Source organism: Mytilus californianus, unplaced genomic scaffold, assembly GCF_021869535.1.
Source record: "Mytilus californianus isolate M0D057914Y unplaced genomic scaffold, xbMytCali1.0.p SCAF_20, whole genome shotgun sequence".
NCBI lineage: Eukaryota > Metazoa > Mollusca > Bivalvia > Mytilida > Mytilidae > Mytilus > Mytilus californianus.
The window spans coordinates 2085690-2103812 of NW_026262669.1; the positions used below are offsets into that span (position 1 = coordinate 2085690).

Sequence of the window (18123 nt, forward strand, 5' to 3'; positions counted from 1 at the left end):
TTGTGGATTCAAATTGAGTCAGTCTGAACTGTTAGGTATTTTGTTGTAGAGTCACATGAAGTCAGCCTGAACTGTCAGGTATTTTGTTGTAGATTCACATTGAGTCAGTCTCAACTGTAAGGTATTTTGTTGTAGATTCACATTGAGTCAGCCTGAACTGTAAGGTATTTTGTTGTAGATTCACATTGAGTCAGCCTGAACTGAAAGGTATTTTGTTGTAGATTCACATTGAGTCAGTCTAAACTGTAAGGTATTTTGTTGTAGATTCACATTGAATTCATTGAAATGAAGATAAAATAAGGTTATTGCAGAAAATAACTGACACTTGTCATTGTAGAAAAATATACAAGAGTTATCTGCCCTTAGTTTGTCATTCTGAAATAAAACATGTCCATTATGTCATGAAAAAGTATGACATGCAATAACACACTGGTGTTATCTCGTTAATTTTTAGAAAAGAACACTGTTTATCAAAAAGTTTTACAAATTACTGAAAAAAATGAAAATTATTGATGATATTACGCCAGTCTATAACAGAAGATTACCTAGGAAAGGTTTAGTATTTTGCTTGATATAAAGCCAGTCTATAACAGAGGATTACCTAGGACACGTTTAGTATTTTGCTTGAAGAATTGAAAAGAGAAATAAATCTTAAATTCTTTACTTTCATTTGATAATAAATAAATCAAAACATATTTCTATAAATAACTTACGACAGAGGATCCCTTAGGATGAGCATGGCTTTACATCTGACAACATTTAAATACAACATCAGATTCTTCCATTTCCTGAAAAATAATTTATATAAGTCAATATTTCCCTCTTTACAGAAATTCAGAAATTATTGCGTGCATTTATTATTGCGATTTTGTCATTTTAGACTAATATGCGATTTGAATTTTTGCGATATTGAGAAAAATCCTGTTTAATTCATATAAAAAATTTCAAAATGCGAGTTAAAATTATTGCGATTATAACCCTGTCGCATTTTTCGCAATAATAAAAACATCGCAATAATTTCTGAATTTACAGTACTTACCACCTTCCTTTCATCATCACGTTTTTTTAACAAATCATATGTATTATACAAAGGCTTTTGTAAGTCTCTTGAATCCAGGTCGCTTTGTGCTCATAAAATTTTTGAGTACAATTATCTTACTCAGTCTCAGAAATCAACAATTCAAAATACTGGACTTGGGTGTTTCAAGCATAAATTTTTTACTCCCAAGTACTGAGTAAATTTTTATGACTGAGGGCCCAGAATTTCATACTTTCAGAAAACTTTATACAGTACATGGAAATGAAACCATAAGACAACAATATTTCTTCCCATGACATACATGAGGTGTAATTTATACAGGCAGGGATTTTATTTCAGAAAAAATAAAATGCTCTGCTGGACGCAGCTTGATACGACCGCAGAGGTCCAACCCTGAACAGTTGGGGCAAGTATGGACACACCATTTATGCTTAAAACAGCAATGAATTTGGATTGTGATTGAATATATGACAAAGCATAGGTTTGTGACACAAAATGAATGTGGTCAAAGAACTGAAAAATTTGAAATTGGACATTTACCTATTATGGTCCAATATCAAAAATCTAAGTGCATGGTTAGAATCAGCATATCAAAGAAGCCCAAGAATTAAATTTTTGATGAAATCAAACAAAAGTTTAATTAAGGACCCTTTGGACCTCAATGCTGCTCAATTTGATAATTGAGCCCAAAATCCAAATACATGGTTAGATTCAGCATTTCAAAGAACCCCATAAATTCAATTTTTGTTGAAATCAAACAAAGTTTAATTTTGGAACCTGATTTGTACCAACATGGAAACTGGGCCCAAAAAGTCCAAAATTTAAATACAGTTTTAGATTCAGCATTTCAAAGAACCCTTTATATATTCAATTCATGTGGAAATCAAACACAGTTTAATTTTGGATGCCGATTTGGACCAACTTGAAAACTGGGCCCAAAATCAAAAAATCTAAATACATGTTTATTAATAGACAATATAAGCTTAGTTTTTAAAGGTGTTCGCTTCATCAAAAAAAAGCATTCTGTGAGTATTGCCTGGCAATACATAGTCCCCTACGGGTTAAAAATTCAAAATCCATACACTTACACTAAAGTTGTTGTTTGAGAACCAATTTATTTTCCATGAACCAGTAAAACTGACCTTTTTTGGCCCCTAATTACAACACCGCATGGACAATAGCCCCTAAAAACAATCCCAACCATCCTTTAGTGGTATAGAACCTTATGCTAAAATTTCATAGAGATCAATGAACTTATACTCAAGTTATTGTCTGCGAACCAAAATGTCTTCAGACACAGACAACACCATAACATAATACTACCGCAAATAAATTTGCAGCCGTATTAAAACTTTTTGCTGAAATAATTCTATAGGGCTATTGCGTGAATATATGTGAATGTTTTGTGAGTATATTTTGTTATAATAACTCAGTATGATTTTTTCTATGTAAAAAGATTGGAATATTTGTGCTATTTCATTTCACAGACTATTTGCCAGTCAAACGTTTTGAAGACTATTACCCAGTCAATAGTTTTATAATCATATTTCCCAGACTTTTTCATACTTATTTTTCATTGGACAAAAAGGACATCACTGTGTTGCTTCTACTTTTGCCCATGGAAAAATAAAACTCAGAAATATTGAAAACGGTATAATAAGTATGTATCTGCCGTCCTAATTTCCTATATAACAAATGTATGGTATGGGTCTGTTGTCGTCTTCATTCTGTGATTGTTTTTGTGCACAGTTATATGTTTTAGTTAGTGGTGATTATACATGTTATATATGCATGAGAATTTTTACACAAGGATTCCTGGTTTTGATTACAATAAATAAATTAAATATTTACACATTATCTTGTACATGTATATGTGACTATTTTTTTTTGCCAGGTCGTGAACGTAGATTTAGAAGTCAAACACACATTCCACATGAGGGGTATCAACTAATAACCTCAACTACATCTGCCACATGAGGGGTATGAACTAATAACCTCAGTGTCGACAAGCTAGTGCTACAGAGTCAAACACACCTGCCACATGAGGGCTATGAACTAATAACCTCAACTACATCTGCCACATGAGGGGTACAAACTAATAACATCAGTGTTGAAAGGCTAGTGCTACAGTCAAACACACCTGCCACATGAGGGGTACGAACTTATAACCTCAGTGTTGATAGGCTAGTGCTACAGTCAAACACACCTACCACATGAGGGGTACAAACTAATATCCTCAGTGTAGACAGGCTAGTGCTACAGTCAAACACACCTGCCACATGAGGGGTATGAACTAATAACCTCAGTGTAGACAGGCTAGTGCTACAGTCAAACACACCTGCCACATGAGGGGTACGAACTAATTACCTCAGAGTTGACAGGCTAGTGCTACAGAGTCAAACACACCTGCCACATGAGGGGTAGGAACTAATTACCTCAGAGTTGACAGGCTAGTGGTACAAAGTCAAACACACCTGCCACATGAGGGGTAGGAACTTATAACCTCAGTGCTGACAGGCTAGTGCTACAGTCAAACACACCTACCACATGAGGGGTACAAACTAATAACCTCAGTGTAGACAGGCTAGTGCTACAGTCAAACACACCTGCCACATGAGGGGTAGGAACTTATAACCTCAGTGTAGACAGGCTAGTGCTACAGTCAAACACACCTACCACATGAGGGGTACAAACTAATAACCTCAGTGTAGACAGGCTAGTGCTACAGTCAAACACACCTGCCACATGAGGGGTACGAACTAATTACCTCAGAGTTGACAGGCTAGTGGTACAAAGTCAAACACACCTGCCACATGAGGGGTAGGAACTTATAACCTCAGTGCTGACAGGCTAGTGCTACAGTCAAACACACCTACCACATGAGGGGTACAAACTAATATCCTCAGTGTAGACAGGCTAGTGCTACAGTCAAACACACCTGCCACATGAGGGGTATGAACTAATTACCTCAGTGTAGACAGGCTAGTGCTACAGTCAAACACACCTGCCACATGAGGGGTACGAACTAATTACCTCAGAGTTGACAGGCTAGTGCTACAGAGTCAAACACACCTGCCACATGAGGGGTACGAACTTATAACCTCAGTGTTGACAGGGTAGTGCTACAGTCAAACACACCTGCAACATGAGGGGTATGAACTAATAACCTCAGTGTTGACAGGCTAGTGCTAAAGAGTCAAACACACCTACCACATGAGGGGTACGAACTAATATCCTCAGTGTAGACAGGCTAGTGCTACAAAGTCAAACACACCTGCCACATGAGGGGTATGAACTAATAACCTCAGTGTTGACAGGGTAGTGCTACAGTCAAACACACCTACCACATGAGGGGTACGAACTAATATCCTCAGTGTAGACAGGCTAGTGCTACAAAGTCAAACACACCTGCCACATGAGGGGTATGAACTAATAACCTCAGTGTTGACAGGCTAGTGCTACAGTCAAACACACCTGCCACATGAGGGGTATGAACTGGTAACCTCAACTACTTATACCACGCAGCTACAGTTGCCCCTCACATACACTGCCAAGATGTGCTATACAATACCCATGTGTGTATATGGTACTTACAAATTCTACACTACCAGGATGTGCTATACATACCCATGTGTGTTATGGTACTTACAAATTCTATACTACCAGGATGTGCTATACATACCCATATGTGTATATGGTACTTACAAATTCTACACTACCAGGATGTGCTATACATACCCATATGTGTATATGGTACTTAGAAATTCTACACTACCGGGATGTGCTATAAAATACCCATATGTGTATATGGTACTTACAAATTCTACACTACCGGAATGTGCTATAAAATATGGGTAAAGCCAAAAAGGTGCTCCAAATTGGTCAAATAACCATCTGAAGCTTAAATCCCAATTTTAAAATATTTAATAAATGTTATTTGATTACAACTTGTTATTGTGCATCAGTGACATGATGAAGCAGAAGTTTTGATAAATATCAAATATCCGCTAATTCAATGTGTCTTGTTATTGAAGTTTGTCAAACGTAGATCTGTACGTTCCTGTGTCCAAAGCGTGACATGGAAATCCCCTTCTAACAAAAAATATACCTGGTTGTTTTTATGGGCAAAAGAAAAACGGAAAGTAAGTTAAATCGTCAGAAAAGTGTTGTTGCACTATAAATCCGTCAAAGTTTTGCGTGAAATGCAGTAAAATTAATCAAAGAAACGATTATTTCGACAAGGTTAGTAATGTTATATTGACAATAGACTATAATGGTAAAAATAACGCACGGGGTTTTCCGCGATATCGTCATCTGCGGAACATTTGATTGGTTCCTGTCATATTCATGCGCCGTCGTATCTCGGCTGTTTCAAATAGTTCTAGTTTTGGTTTCGTATTCCGTTTTATGAGAAACATAGAATGGCAAGTTTGTAATGTCAAAATAACGTTAAACGTACGTAAATGTTTATTCCTTATTACTGACAGAAAGAGTTTATCCAGGGAGAAAAAATACTTTGTTTCATTTCAAAATTGCTATATATACGAAACTAAATGTAAACATCACTATCATTCATGGATGAAAATGGAAGAAGAACTCGATGGTAAGTTTTGAGCAAAATGTCAAACTAATAACGACCAGGGCGTCAAACAAGGTATAACGACCAAACCATTCTGTCAAATTGACACTGTATTATATAATTTTTGCCAAAATAATATGCTTCGAATGATAAGAACTAACGAAAACAACGCATTCAAACACCCAAGTCAAACCGTTCGTTCACTTTTTACGGTAACATCGATATGACCGTTACTTGACCAATTTTGTCAACCCAGTCAATATAACACCTAGGATGTAGATGATCTTTGTAGAGATATACTGCACCATTCTTTTCATTTAACTTCTATTTCAACTTACAGATAATAAAGGGGGAAAGTGAATATACATTTAAAAAGGGTGAAGTAATTTTCAGTGCTTTTTCACAGGGTGTTAGTTGACAATTATATGCATAGTCAATATAACAATGGTCATTAAGGGAGTTAGTTGACACCTTAATGTTAGGGTCAATATAACTCCTACTCCCACAGTAGTCCTAAAGCTACTATTACTACTGAAATATGTTGACTTTGGCTTTTAGCCTACACATCTCTTGTACAATAAAAAAAATTAAGCCTTTTAGTGAAATTGTAAGCATATTTCCTGCTTCTTTGAAATAGAGCATTTAAGTTGACGACTAAAGGATTCAAGTCAATATAACAATGGTCCAAAAGTTTATTTTAAGCACTCAACCTCCCCATACCCTTGAATTTGACAATAAAAACATGAATGTAGACACAATGCAAATCAATGTGAAGTGGTACTTATTTCCAATGCTGTTTTCAACATGGATAACATACAACATCATAAACATAAGAAGATGTGGTATTATTGCCAAAGAAACAACTCTCTACCTAAGACCTAAAGAAGTAAAAAAAACCAATTATAGCCTATAAAGTCACGTTATGGCCTTCAACATGGAGCCTTGACTCACATTTTCATTCATTTCAATTTAAAATCATGTATAAAACTTCTTTATTTATTGCTTTTCAGATCTTTGAGATAAATCAACTGAGTATGAACAGTGGAATAGACAGCAGAATGCACTTTAAAAAAATGTTTTTAAATTGTTTAAATAAATGATTTATGGTTTGATTCTTGAATAGTGGTTTAATTATTAGTATTGTCATACAAGAGGGACGAAAGATACCAGAGGGATAGTCAAACTCATACATTAATGTGTTTTATACTTTACTTTCAAAAGTGTTGATTTAATAAGCTCTTGAAAAAAATTGTTGAAAACAGTTGATCAATAAAGTCACCATCTGACATAGCCAAGAGTATCATAACTGTACATATTAAATGAGCAACCTTTGACCAAAGTACAAAGTCAGTTCAAGTGAGCCTATTTAACAATACTCCTTAATACCAACAGTAAACAATATGTTCCCCTAAATACTGTGAGTAATTCATTAAGTGTCTGTTTACCATCAGGCTAAGCTAACTCTTGCAGTGCACCGGATAGTTTTATTGGGTTTGAGTTGTTATTTAAGGTTTGTTCTTTTCTTGTTATTTATCTTGATTTCTCCTCTCCCTTTTGGATTTGTGAATTAGTGCACCTTTATTTTTCTTGCATTCTATAGTTGTCACTTTGATCTGATAGATCTCAGATAGTTTTGGTTATGAGCTTGTGACTTTATTATTAGCTGAACAATAACTAACATGAACCCCTGCATGCATTCAAGAATTAAGTTAATATCAAAATAAACATAATGGATCAAACTCTTTGTGTTCAGATGTTACACCAGATTTCCTGTTTTTTTTCAGTAAGTTACTTGACATTGTGTCAATATAACAACCAAAAGACGGTAGTGTTGTGAGCAATAAAGGCATTCAATCATAATTTGGTAAAATGAAAAATAACCATCAGTTACCTAGGCAATAGTAGAAAAAAAATCTTTAAAAAAATGTTTTGAAAAAGGTTAAATTTAAACACTATTCGTCAATATAACCTACATGTAAGATATGGTATACAAGATTTAATAGTCATCTTCTTCTGACTTCATTTAGAAGATTGAGCTGTATTGGATAAGTTTTCCCCTACTTAAAAAATCAGCTAGTGTTGACCCCCTGTTTTTTGAGTGGCCTGTTTTAAAATTAAGGCAGAAAAACTATCAAAAAGGGTTATTGTCAAAATAACATACATTGAATTTGGATTTAATTTTGTCAACGAAAATCTGGGTTTACAACAACTACATAAAATATTTCATTTAAAATATAATAATTATGTTTACAAATATAATTGCTGTTCAAAAAACGTTTTACACAAGTTACTAGAAGAAAACTTTATTTTGGACATCTATAACATACTGATCTTGCTCAGAGCACTGACATTTCAGAACATCAGGGATATCTCTGTGAATTGGTCTATGATATAATGATGTTGAAAGATATTATGTGCAGCTAAGTATTGATACATTTCATTAATCCCATAAGAAACTATTTAAAACAAAAGATTGCACTATTGTCAATATAACTTACACAAAATATACAAGGAAGGTCAATTTTACAAAAACATAGCAAGACCATGGGTTTCAAATAAAAAGAGGTAGTAAGATACAGATGGTTGCTAACAAAATAATGTGAATTGATAGATATATCAAAAACTTCAATTTTATATCCTAATGTCACACTTTCCAGACCACCTTTATGGCTTTACCCATATCCATATGTGTATATGGTACTTACAAATTCTACACTACCGGGATGTGCTTTAAAATACCCATGTGTGTATATGGTACTTACAAATTCTATACTACCAGGATGTGCCCCACCATATCCATGTAAACACAGTATCTCTGTCCGATTGGTCGATTTATTTATACCTATACTAAACACTTTCTTAGGTCGTAATGGACCATGCATGTCTGATACAAAAGGTGGTTTGTATTCTGTTGCTAAAAGTCTACCATGGTCTACCTGTCCATACAGAATTAAACATAAGCTTATAGATAAAAGAGATTTTATAGGTGCAACATTCAAACAAATCAAAAGTATATTTGCAGACAGTTATATGCAGTTTTATCAATTAACAGTTAAAAGTCAAAATAACTTATAGAAGTAATATTTCTGTCAATATTTCAAACCTGACTTTTTATCTTCATTTGATTTTAAATAATGTAACAATTCATAAACACAGCTGTGGCAAGAATGCATGATACACCATAATTGTGTACATTGAAATTATTGCAAGAATAAAAAAAGGGATATTTCAAAGACATTTATTTTGAAAACATGTTAACTTTCATACTTTTGCTTTGTCATAAATCAGGTTGTTGGTTTTTTCCTTTGATTAGTTTCACATTTTGTTATGTTTGGGTCTTTAATAGCTGATTATGCAGTAGGTTTTGTTCATTGTGGAGGCCATACATTGACCTATAATTGGTAAAATCCACACCACTTGGTCTCTGTTTTATAGTTGTCTAAATGGCAATCATACATTGTACCACATCTCACGAAGAACTTGTTGGTCTGCTTTATGAGGTAATCTGACAAAGTTAATCTTTTTATGAAACATACAGGAAAGTCACATTTAAATGTAAGAACACTTAATATCTCAGCTAGACAGCAACCAAACAAACAAGACGTTAGGTTAATACTTACTTTAATTTGTAATAGTCCACCATAAGGCAATATGTTCCTTCTCCACAATCCCAGACATCTCCCATATCTGTGTAGAACTAGAAATCAATAAGATTTATTTGTTAGTTTTACTCTTCCAGGGCAATTGAGTTCATCCCATGTTTTCCTGTGGAGTTTGTGACGCTCATTTGTTGTTTTCAGTTTAATTGAGTACCAGACTACACAGGTAATTATTGCTAGGGTTTAGTTGCTCCAGCTTTAGGTTTTCCTGTAGTACTTTATGGACTATCTTTAGTTGCCAATGTAACAACTATCCACCAGACTTTAAATGAAGTGGATATAAGACACTAAGACACAATACGACCCTCAACAAGAAAAACAGTCTTGTTTTGGGTTTTGATTGTCACCATGGCACCTTCTTCCTTTTTTATCCTAGTTTTTTTGTGAATGACATGTTTCCACTTTTTTCCATGTTTGAGTAGGAGCAGGAAATCCTTGGAATTCCTCAGTTTAGTTTTTTACCTTAATTTTAATCTTCTTAATAAATTTGTGAGATTTGAATATCAGTAAAACTACTGATGCCTCTTTAGTATAAACTGCAACTTTTCATAAATTTCCAGTTTGTTTAATTTTTTAAAGCTTGGTAATTTATGTAACTCACCTTTTGTATAAATATTATAATATGTTGTCTCCCATTCATCCACTTTTATATCACATACTGTAAAAAAAAACATCAACTTATTTACTTCTGTATGTGAAGTATTTGTTATTTGGAGCATTTGGTGTTAATTGCAGATCTTTGTTTGATTGAATGATTGTTTGTTCATGTTTAACCCAACTTTTAACACTCTCGCAACATCATGGCGACTAGTTTTATATGGTGAAGGAAGCCAGAGTGCCTAGAGATATCAACCAACAGTCCGTGCAGATCTTTTAAAGTTTCTGTTTAATTATTTACAACATGTTTATAATCAGTGCAATGTTTGACATATATATTGTATAACAAACACAATTTCTCTATTGTTGTATAAAAACTGTATACTGCCAGATTAAGGTCTTTTGATTATTTGTTATACTGTTGGTTTGCTGTCTCTATGACTTATACTTGTCATATCCTTTTACAAATAATCTTTGTTGTTTCCATTTTTTGCTCAGCATTTTATCATTTTTATATATGTAAAAATAACGGCCTCAGCTAAATTAAACCACCATCATTTTCTGGTTTAAGAAACATTTATATTTACTGCGGATATATTATTAGTGAAATACATTAACTAATTTTTGTGGATTCTGTGACTTTTGGTAAACACTAAATTTGAATGTTCAAATAAGAACAAATTTCTTTATATGCAAAAATCTGCAAATCCACAAAATTAAATAAAACTACAATAATAAAATTTGTCATCAGTCCAAGAAAATTGGTATCCAGGAATATAAATAATTCCACAGTATACATAACAGCCCTGTCTACTTTGGTCGTTCAGAAGAATTTTAATGCTTATACTTAAGGTAACTCTTTGTGTCAGTATTCTCTCTACTTAGTAATAGAGAGAATAATTACTGACACAAAGAGGTCTCCAAACACAATAGCTACAACAAAGCTTTCCTTAGTTCAAGACATTGTAATTATGTGAATCAGCGGAAAATTATTTATGACAAATAAAAAGTAAGTACTGTAAAACACATAATTAACAGCACCTGACAATACTTACTTTTTATTTGGCTTACACTTTAAGTAATTTTTATAACTAAATGTCAGGTGTGATTCATAACTGACTTCTAGATGTCTCCTTAGTTTTAACCTCTGTTGATGGGTTGCTGTCACATTAAATTTTTAACTAAAGATATTTCAATCAAATTGGTTGTTTGTTTTATTGTTTAGTATATATATATATATTGTAATAGAAAAAAAAACAATCAAAGCCTTAAATTATCTTTTAATTCTTTGGTCTAAAACAAAATGGGGGGGGGGGGGGGGGGGGGGGTCGGGGGGAGGAAGAAAAAAAAATCTATCTCATGGAATCTTGACGAAGATTTAGATTTATGTGTTTAGATATGATAAGTCAGTCTTATTTTCTTGAGTCCAGAACACATCTCGGTGAGGATCCTGAATCTTAATGTGAATAAATGGATAAGTTGAGTATACATCAACAAGACAGCAATCTAGTGACACAGAAGATCTAACTGACATTCAAAGGTTGAATGTCCACCAAGAGTAATGATGCCATTGTAAGGGTCTAGATCCATACCTTGTTGACAAAGTTTCTGCCATACAATATCAGTTCTACATATTGCTCTGAGTTGTGTACACGTCCGACTTAAATGTCCAATTTCTCTGCTGGGTAAATCTTCAAGTATTCTGATGATTAATTCTGGTGGCAAATTTGTCAAAAGTACTGTCATAGTGACCTTCACATGTCATTATACATCTAAGTCACATATGTCCAGATTCATAATCTGAAAAATTAATAGAGATCAAAGTCCACATTATAGTTAGATATATATTTCAATACTTGCTTATCCAAAATCATTCACAATTTTTTTTCTGACTGTCTGATGCAGTCAGTAATAATTTTGGTTTGTGACCTAAGGATGCTTAACCATGGTATCGGCATGCATGATGTCACTGATCTTGACTCTGATTGGAAGAAATTATGGAATTGAACAAAAACCATCAAAAAAAGATATAGGCTACAATAAAAGGAAAACATTACGGACATAAAATCAAACTTAAAAATGAAATTATCCAGATAAATAAAATAAATTCAGATAACGCAGGTTTTATTATTACCACTGTTTGGATTTACAATGTACCACTGTTGCTAATCATGCTAATGCAAGTCAATAATGCTAGCTATAAATAGCTCAAGTGCTATAAATATATCTTATTGACTATATATTTCTAACCTTTACTATTTATTCCATTCTTGGTAATATACTTTTGGTGTGTCTGGGTACTTATACAACCCACCATTGTGTTATTGTACTATGGTCATTTTTTGTATTCTTGTCTTACATTTTTGCATATGTGCTTTGTCTATAGAGTGTATTCGTGTCATTTTGTTTTTCTTTGTTGAAATAGTTATTTGTTTTTTGATCATGTATAGTGATTAAGAATATAACACAAAGTTGACTGCTGTACCCCAATTTTTGACAATTTTACCTATCATGTCTGTTTGTTTTGCTCACACATTGTTGTGAACATAATGGATACTACATGTATGAGACTGTCTTTCAAGTGAGAGGTTTAGCAAGCTATAAAACCAGGTTTAATCCACCATTTTCTACATAAGGAAATGCCTGTACCTACATGTAGTCAGAAATACGACCGCTGTTTTCCATTCGTTTGATGTATTTGACCTTTGATTTTGCCATTTGATAAAGGACTTTCCATTTTGAATTTTCCTTGGAGTTCGGTATTTTTGCTATTTTACTTTTTATTATTCAGAACACAAGACCTCTTCCATCTAAAAGTGCACCAGTGTCCATCAAACATCTAAATGGACTGGAATCAATTAATGTACAATTCCAAAACGTCCCAAAATTGTTTGTGAAATATATAACAATAAAAATTAAATTTAAAAAGGATACAAGTTATTATTCATTGTTATTTGCCATTTATTAGATAAAATTATGTTGCCAAATTTGACAGACTTGTGCTACCTTAATTCATGTGGACATATTTCATTTATTTGAAGCCTACAACTGTCTGTCACCTGTTGCAATGGTGCAATTTGTTATGGACTCCAAGACTATTATAATTTGTTCATCTGATATTCATTTTTTTCTATACACTATGATACACCTTATCGTATTTATTTCAATCCGGATAAGTTCTGAAATAACACAACTTTTTCATCCAGTTGAACCTATCTGGGGCCCTATTTAAACAATGTATTTTGCATAAAACTTTTCAAAGAGACATTTTTTAACCATCGTAAACACCTAAAATAAAGCGTTTCATAATTTTAATTTGTGTTTTAAAAAATTTGTATAAAGGGTTCGGCGGAACCCAGTGTCTCGCCTACTTTTGCTGTTAGTCGCAGGCTCAACAAAAATGGGGAAAAAGTTATCAAACTTTTCCTCTAGATACTTATGATCTTTTGATTGTAAGAAGCTTCTGTCCAAGTTTGGTAAAAATCCAGGATGGTTTATGAATCCAATAAATGTTTTAAAAACTTTAACTGCAGGCTGTATGTAATGTTAACTGGAAGAAAAACTAAGTCCATTTATAAGTAATATAAGGAAAAACAGGAAATAAATTTTTACAAAATTTCCTTCTAGATACTAGCTTATGATCATAAACAAGCTTCTGTCCAAGTGTGGTACAAATCCAGGATAGTTTAAGAAAGTTATTAAAATTTTAAAACCTTTAACCACAGAGTGAATGTAATGTTAACTGGCAGAAATACTAAGTCGACCATTTATAAGTAAAATACGGATAAACAGGATTTTTTTTTTTTTAAATTTACTTCTGGATACTATATATCTTATGATCATAAACAAGTGTCTGTCCAAGTTTGGTAGAAATCCAGGATAGTTTAAGAAAGTTATTAAAATTTCAAAAACTTTAACCACAGAGTGAATATTTGTGGACGCCTCCGCCAGCAACAACGACGGAATGTAGGATTGCTATGTCGCTTTTGCGACAAAATTAAGTCGCAGGCTTGACAAAAAGTGGATCATAATTTATCAAACTTTCAAAATGTTCGCTTTCTAAACTTTTTACTCCCTCAGCTTGTTACTGATGACCTTTCTTTTAGCGACACATGACCCAAACAGGAAGTTGTCTAAGTGACGTTTTTTTTTAATTGGACTAAATAGTGATAAGGTGTATTATTCAATAATTGTAATGTATCAATGAACTTACAACATATATGCAAATAGTTTAATTTGGTGTTGAAAAATTTGTAACTGGATATGTGGTTGAATTAAACTGTGACCGAAACATCTAAAAGCATTGGAACTAAGCAATTTTTACTTTTTTAACGTATGCCTGTATGGTATAAATCTCCCTCTGTCTCATTAAAAGAATATTTAAAATCCTAAATTCTAACCTATATATAGGTAGAACTATAAATGATGTAAATAGCACATTATAATTATAAATACTTGTTTTAAAATCCATAGTTCTCATCTGTATATAAAACTATTAAATTTTTGCACCCCATCACACTTTTAAATATTGTTAAGTGTTAAAACTATCGTCTTGGTACCTGTTTTGACACAGACCAGAAATGACGCACCGATTTAGTTAACGGTTTTATATTTCTAAACAAAAGCCGTGACGTCATCAACATTTGCTGTTCATAACATGATGTTGAAGGTCATCTGACTACAACAAAGATGCCTAAAACTGTGCCCAGAAATGTTATTATTGCTTAAAATATTAAAGACAATGCAATTTCCGCCATTTTATTAAGGTAAAAAAAATTCTACCCTTCCCCGAAAGATTATCAGTCCTATCTCCACTTTGCTCAAGAAAAGTATGTAACCCTATACTTCCCCATTTTGTGTTTTTCAAATCACGTGACTGTCATGTGACATGGCTTTACATTTAAGCGGGAATCACTGTAGAACAAATGATCGTCGCTTATATAATTTTCTATGGTTTATCAATTTTTTCCATTCAATGTATGAATAAAATTGAGAATGGAAATGGGGAATGTGTCAAAGAGACAACAACCCGACCACAGAACAGACAACAGCAGAAGGCCACCAACAGGTCTTCAATGCAGCGAGAAATTCCCGCACCCGGAGGCGTCCTTCAGCTGGCCCCTAAACAAATATATATACTAGTTCAGTGATAATGAACGCCATACTAAACTCCAAATTGTACACAAGAAACTAAAATTAAAAATAATACAAGACTAACAAAGGCTAGAGGCTCCTGACTTGGGACAGGCGCAAAAATGCGGCGGGGTTAAACATGTTTATGAGATCTCAACCCTCCCCCTATACCTCTAGCCAATGTAGAAAAGTAAACGCATAACAATACGCACATTAAAATTCAGTTCAAGAGAAGTCCGAGTCTGATGTCAGAAGATGTAACCAAAGAAAATAAACAAAATGACAATAATACATAAATAACAACAGACTACTAGCAGTTAACTGACATGCCAGCTCCGGACTTCAATTAAACTGATTGAAAGATTATGTCTTCATCATATGAATATCAGGCACAATCCTTCCCGTTAGGGGTTTAGTATCATACCATCATAACATATATGAGAAATACATAACCCGTGTCATGCCAACAACTGGTTTTTAAATAAATGTGTTTAGTGCCGATGCAAAGACCCTATAAGTGAATCAATATTAACGCCAAAATATGCAATCTTTAATGACCTGACAACAGTATCGTAACTATATCCCTTCTTAATAAGTCTATTTAAAGGTTTTGTTAGTTTCAGAGGTGAATACTGACATTTTTGTGCTTTATAAAGAATATTTCCATAAAAAATTGGATGTGAAATACCTGAACGTATAAGAAGTCTGCATGTTGAGCTATATTTACAAATGATGTCCTTATACCGATGATAAAATTTAGTAAATGTTTTGACTAGTTTGTGATATCGAAAACCCTGGTGTAATAATTTTTCAGTAATACATAAATTTCTCTCGTTAAAATCTAAAACATTGTTACATACACGAGCGAATCGTACAAGTTGAGATATATAAACACCGTAAGACATGCATATGTACATTGATAAATGTATTATTGTCAATGTTGTTTTATGAATGCAATTACTTTTTATTTTCATATACATGATAATGGAATATGTATATCACTTTCATAAATTTTGGACAATTATATATCAAAATATAGGTTACAATTAAATTGATTAAAAATTTGGTGTTACAATCATCATGATCATAAAAGTGAATGAAAATTTCAAAAGTTGTTAATAAAATTGAATCTGTTGAACAGTTTTAACTTTAAAGAATCCGGATTGAAGCAATTTTTTGATTATCAGTTACGTACAAGTGGTTTTTACTGGTTTGTTTACAGTGCGTCATTATAGCCTGGCATCCTGACCCAATCTAATACTTTGTCGATAGGGCCAGGCGTAATACAATCCACGTGACCAACTATCAGCGCTGAACAGGACTGAATTACTGCGCATGTGCATGTTCTATAAACAAGGAATATATCGATCAGATCGTTGATTAACAGTTGATTCATGATGTTAATCAATAACGTGTGAATTATTTATGCTAAATCTTTCGAAATTTGCATTTCATATGAAATGAAAAATAATTTTCAATGAATTCGTGACAATATAAATATTTCCCGCCATGTGTCAAGAAATGACGCTATCCCACGATGCAACATTCTAACATCCAATTGAAGAAACCATGTCGTCGTAATCAGCCTGGCTCTACTGTCAAGCAGTGAGCCAGGATCCCAGGCTATGCGTCATTACTGGTACCCATCATTAGTTGGCAGTCCGTTTGTAATGTTAGCAAACATGATTTTATTGCTATTACTGTTTCAAATATCAACTGTTCAATAATTGAAATATAATAACAAGTTATCAATCTTTTATTCCATTCCTTTTTTCTAATTCTTTTAAATGGTAGATTAAATGCAGAAACAAAAACAACCTTAGGTGCGTCATTACTGGTTCCTAGGGGATATATCACAAGTGGGAGTGCTCCGATATATAACGGAGGATAATACCTGTACAGAACAGAATAGCAAGTGATTGATTTTGAAGAAAAAAAAACGAAATGTTAAAAACTTCGTCTACCACAATCGGACAGAAGTAAAACTTGCTAATTGTATTTCTACACCTCCCTCATCTCCGCTGGTATTGAAAACAAAAAAAGTACAGGAAGTTGATATTTCAAAATAATACACGAAATCAGATGCAAAATTTATATTTCCGGAATCTCAACTATATTGCATATACCTTCACTGGGAATCGAACTCCTCCTTGGAATCTGTTATGTGTGCTTGACACTAACACATCGATGAAACCTCTCGGCTACCAATGGGTTGCAATCTAGATGTCTATTTTATATATATAAATGAACATATGATACACATCGGTACAACGGACACACAGGGTTTGTACCTTTATATATACATAATAGACAATCGTATAGTATAAGATAGTAGCCGCAAGGTTAAGATCCATGAGTTATAGAGTCAAGTTAGAAGTAGAGACAATGATAAGCGTTGATTCATGGGCTCATGGTTTCTTTTTCAAGAATTCATAGTATCTATAATACTTCATCACGGGTGTCATTCGGTTTATCGAGAAAAAAAGTTGAATTTTTCGATCGTGAAACATTTTAGCGCATTAAACCTTTACGTTTGCGCACAGCTTTTGATTAAATTTGCGCGCATTCTTTTAGAGGTAAACTAAGGTAAATAAGGTAGATTATACTATTTATTGAACTATTATTTTCGAGCAGGATATTACTTGAAATTCGGTGGTATTACGCACACGCAAGTAGTTCTGGAACAATATACAGATAAAAATGCAGAAAATAGTAAATGAAAGGATTAAAAGTACTAATTTCACATGTCGTAACATTCTCAAAAATATACGTAGTACGCCCGGCCCAAAGACTTGGAGGAAAATGGGATTCCGGTGAAATACCTTTGCAATTATTTACGATGCATCTCTATGAAATATCCCCTGACTTAAGTGTTCTGTCTATACAGAAAGTAAATCCATCGTACACAACCCCCCTCCCCCCCCGATTTGTTTCTGACAAAGGAATCTCCATGCGAGTGTCTTGGTGTAATTTTACAAACTAAATTAAATTATTCATTCAATTGCCATTCTTTCATAATGAAGCAGAATGCTATTTACTCTGGTTTATTCGCAAATGTAAGCAAAGGCTGTGCGCAAACATAAACAGAAATTAATCCCCAAATGCGGGCGAATCTA

The 18123-nt window shown here is 33.5% G+C and overlaps 1 protein-coding gene across 1 annotated transcript in view; it reads right to left on the reverse strand.

Moving 5' to 3' along the window:
- Nucleotides 1-17066, reverse strand: part of LOC127731800 (F-box only protein 31-like) — a 38328-nt gene extending 21262 nt beyond the window's left edge. The window contains exons 1-5 of the mRNA XM_052240641.1: nucleotides 16972-17066; nucleotides 11467-11674; nucleotides 9879-9935; nucleotides 9239-9315; nucleotides 8381-8554 (exon numbers count right to left, since the gene is read on the reverse strand). Coding sequence (XP_052096601.1) covers nucleotides 8381-8554; nucleotides 9239-9315; nucleotides 9879-9935; nucleotides 11467-11620 — 462 coding nt within the window. The 5' untranslated portion in view covers nucleotides 11621-11674; nucleotides 16972-17066. The remainder of the gene's footprint in view (nucleotides 1-8380; nucleotides 8555-9238; nucleotides 9316-9878; nucleotides 9936-11466; nucleotides 11675-16971) is intronic.
- Nucleotides 17067-18123: the final 1057 nt, after the last annotated feature.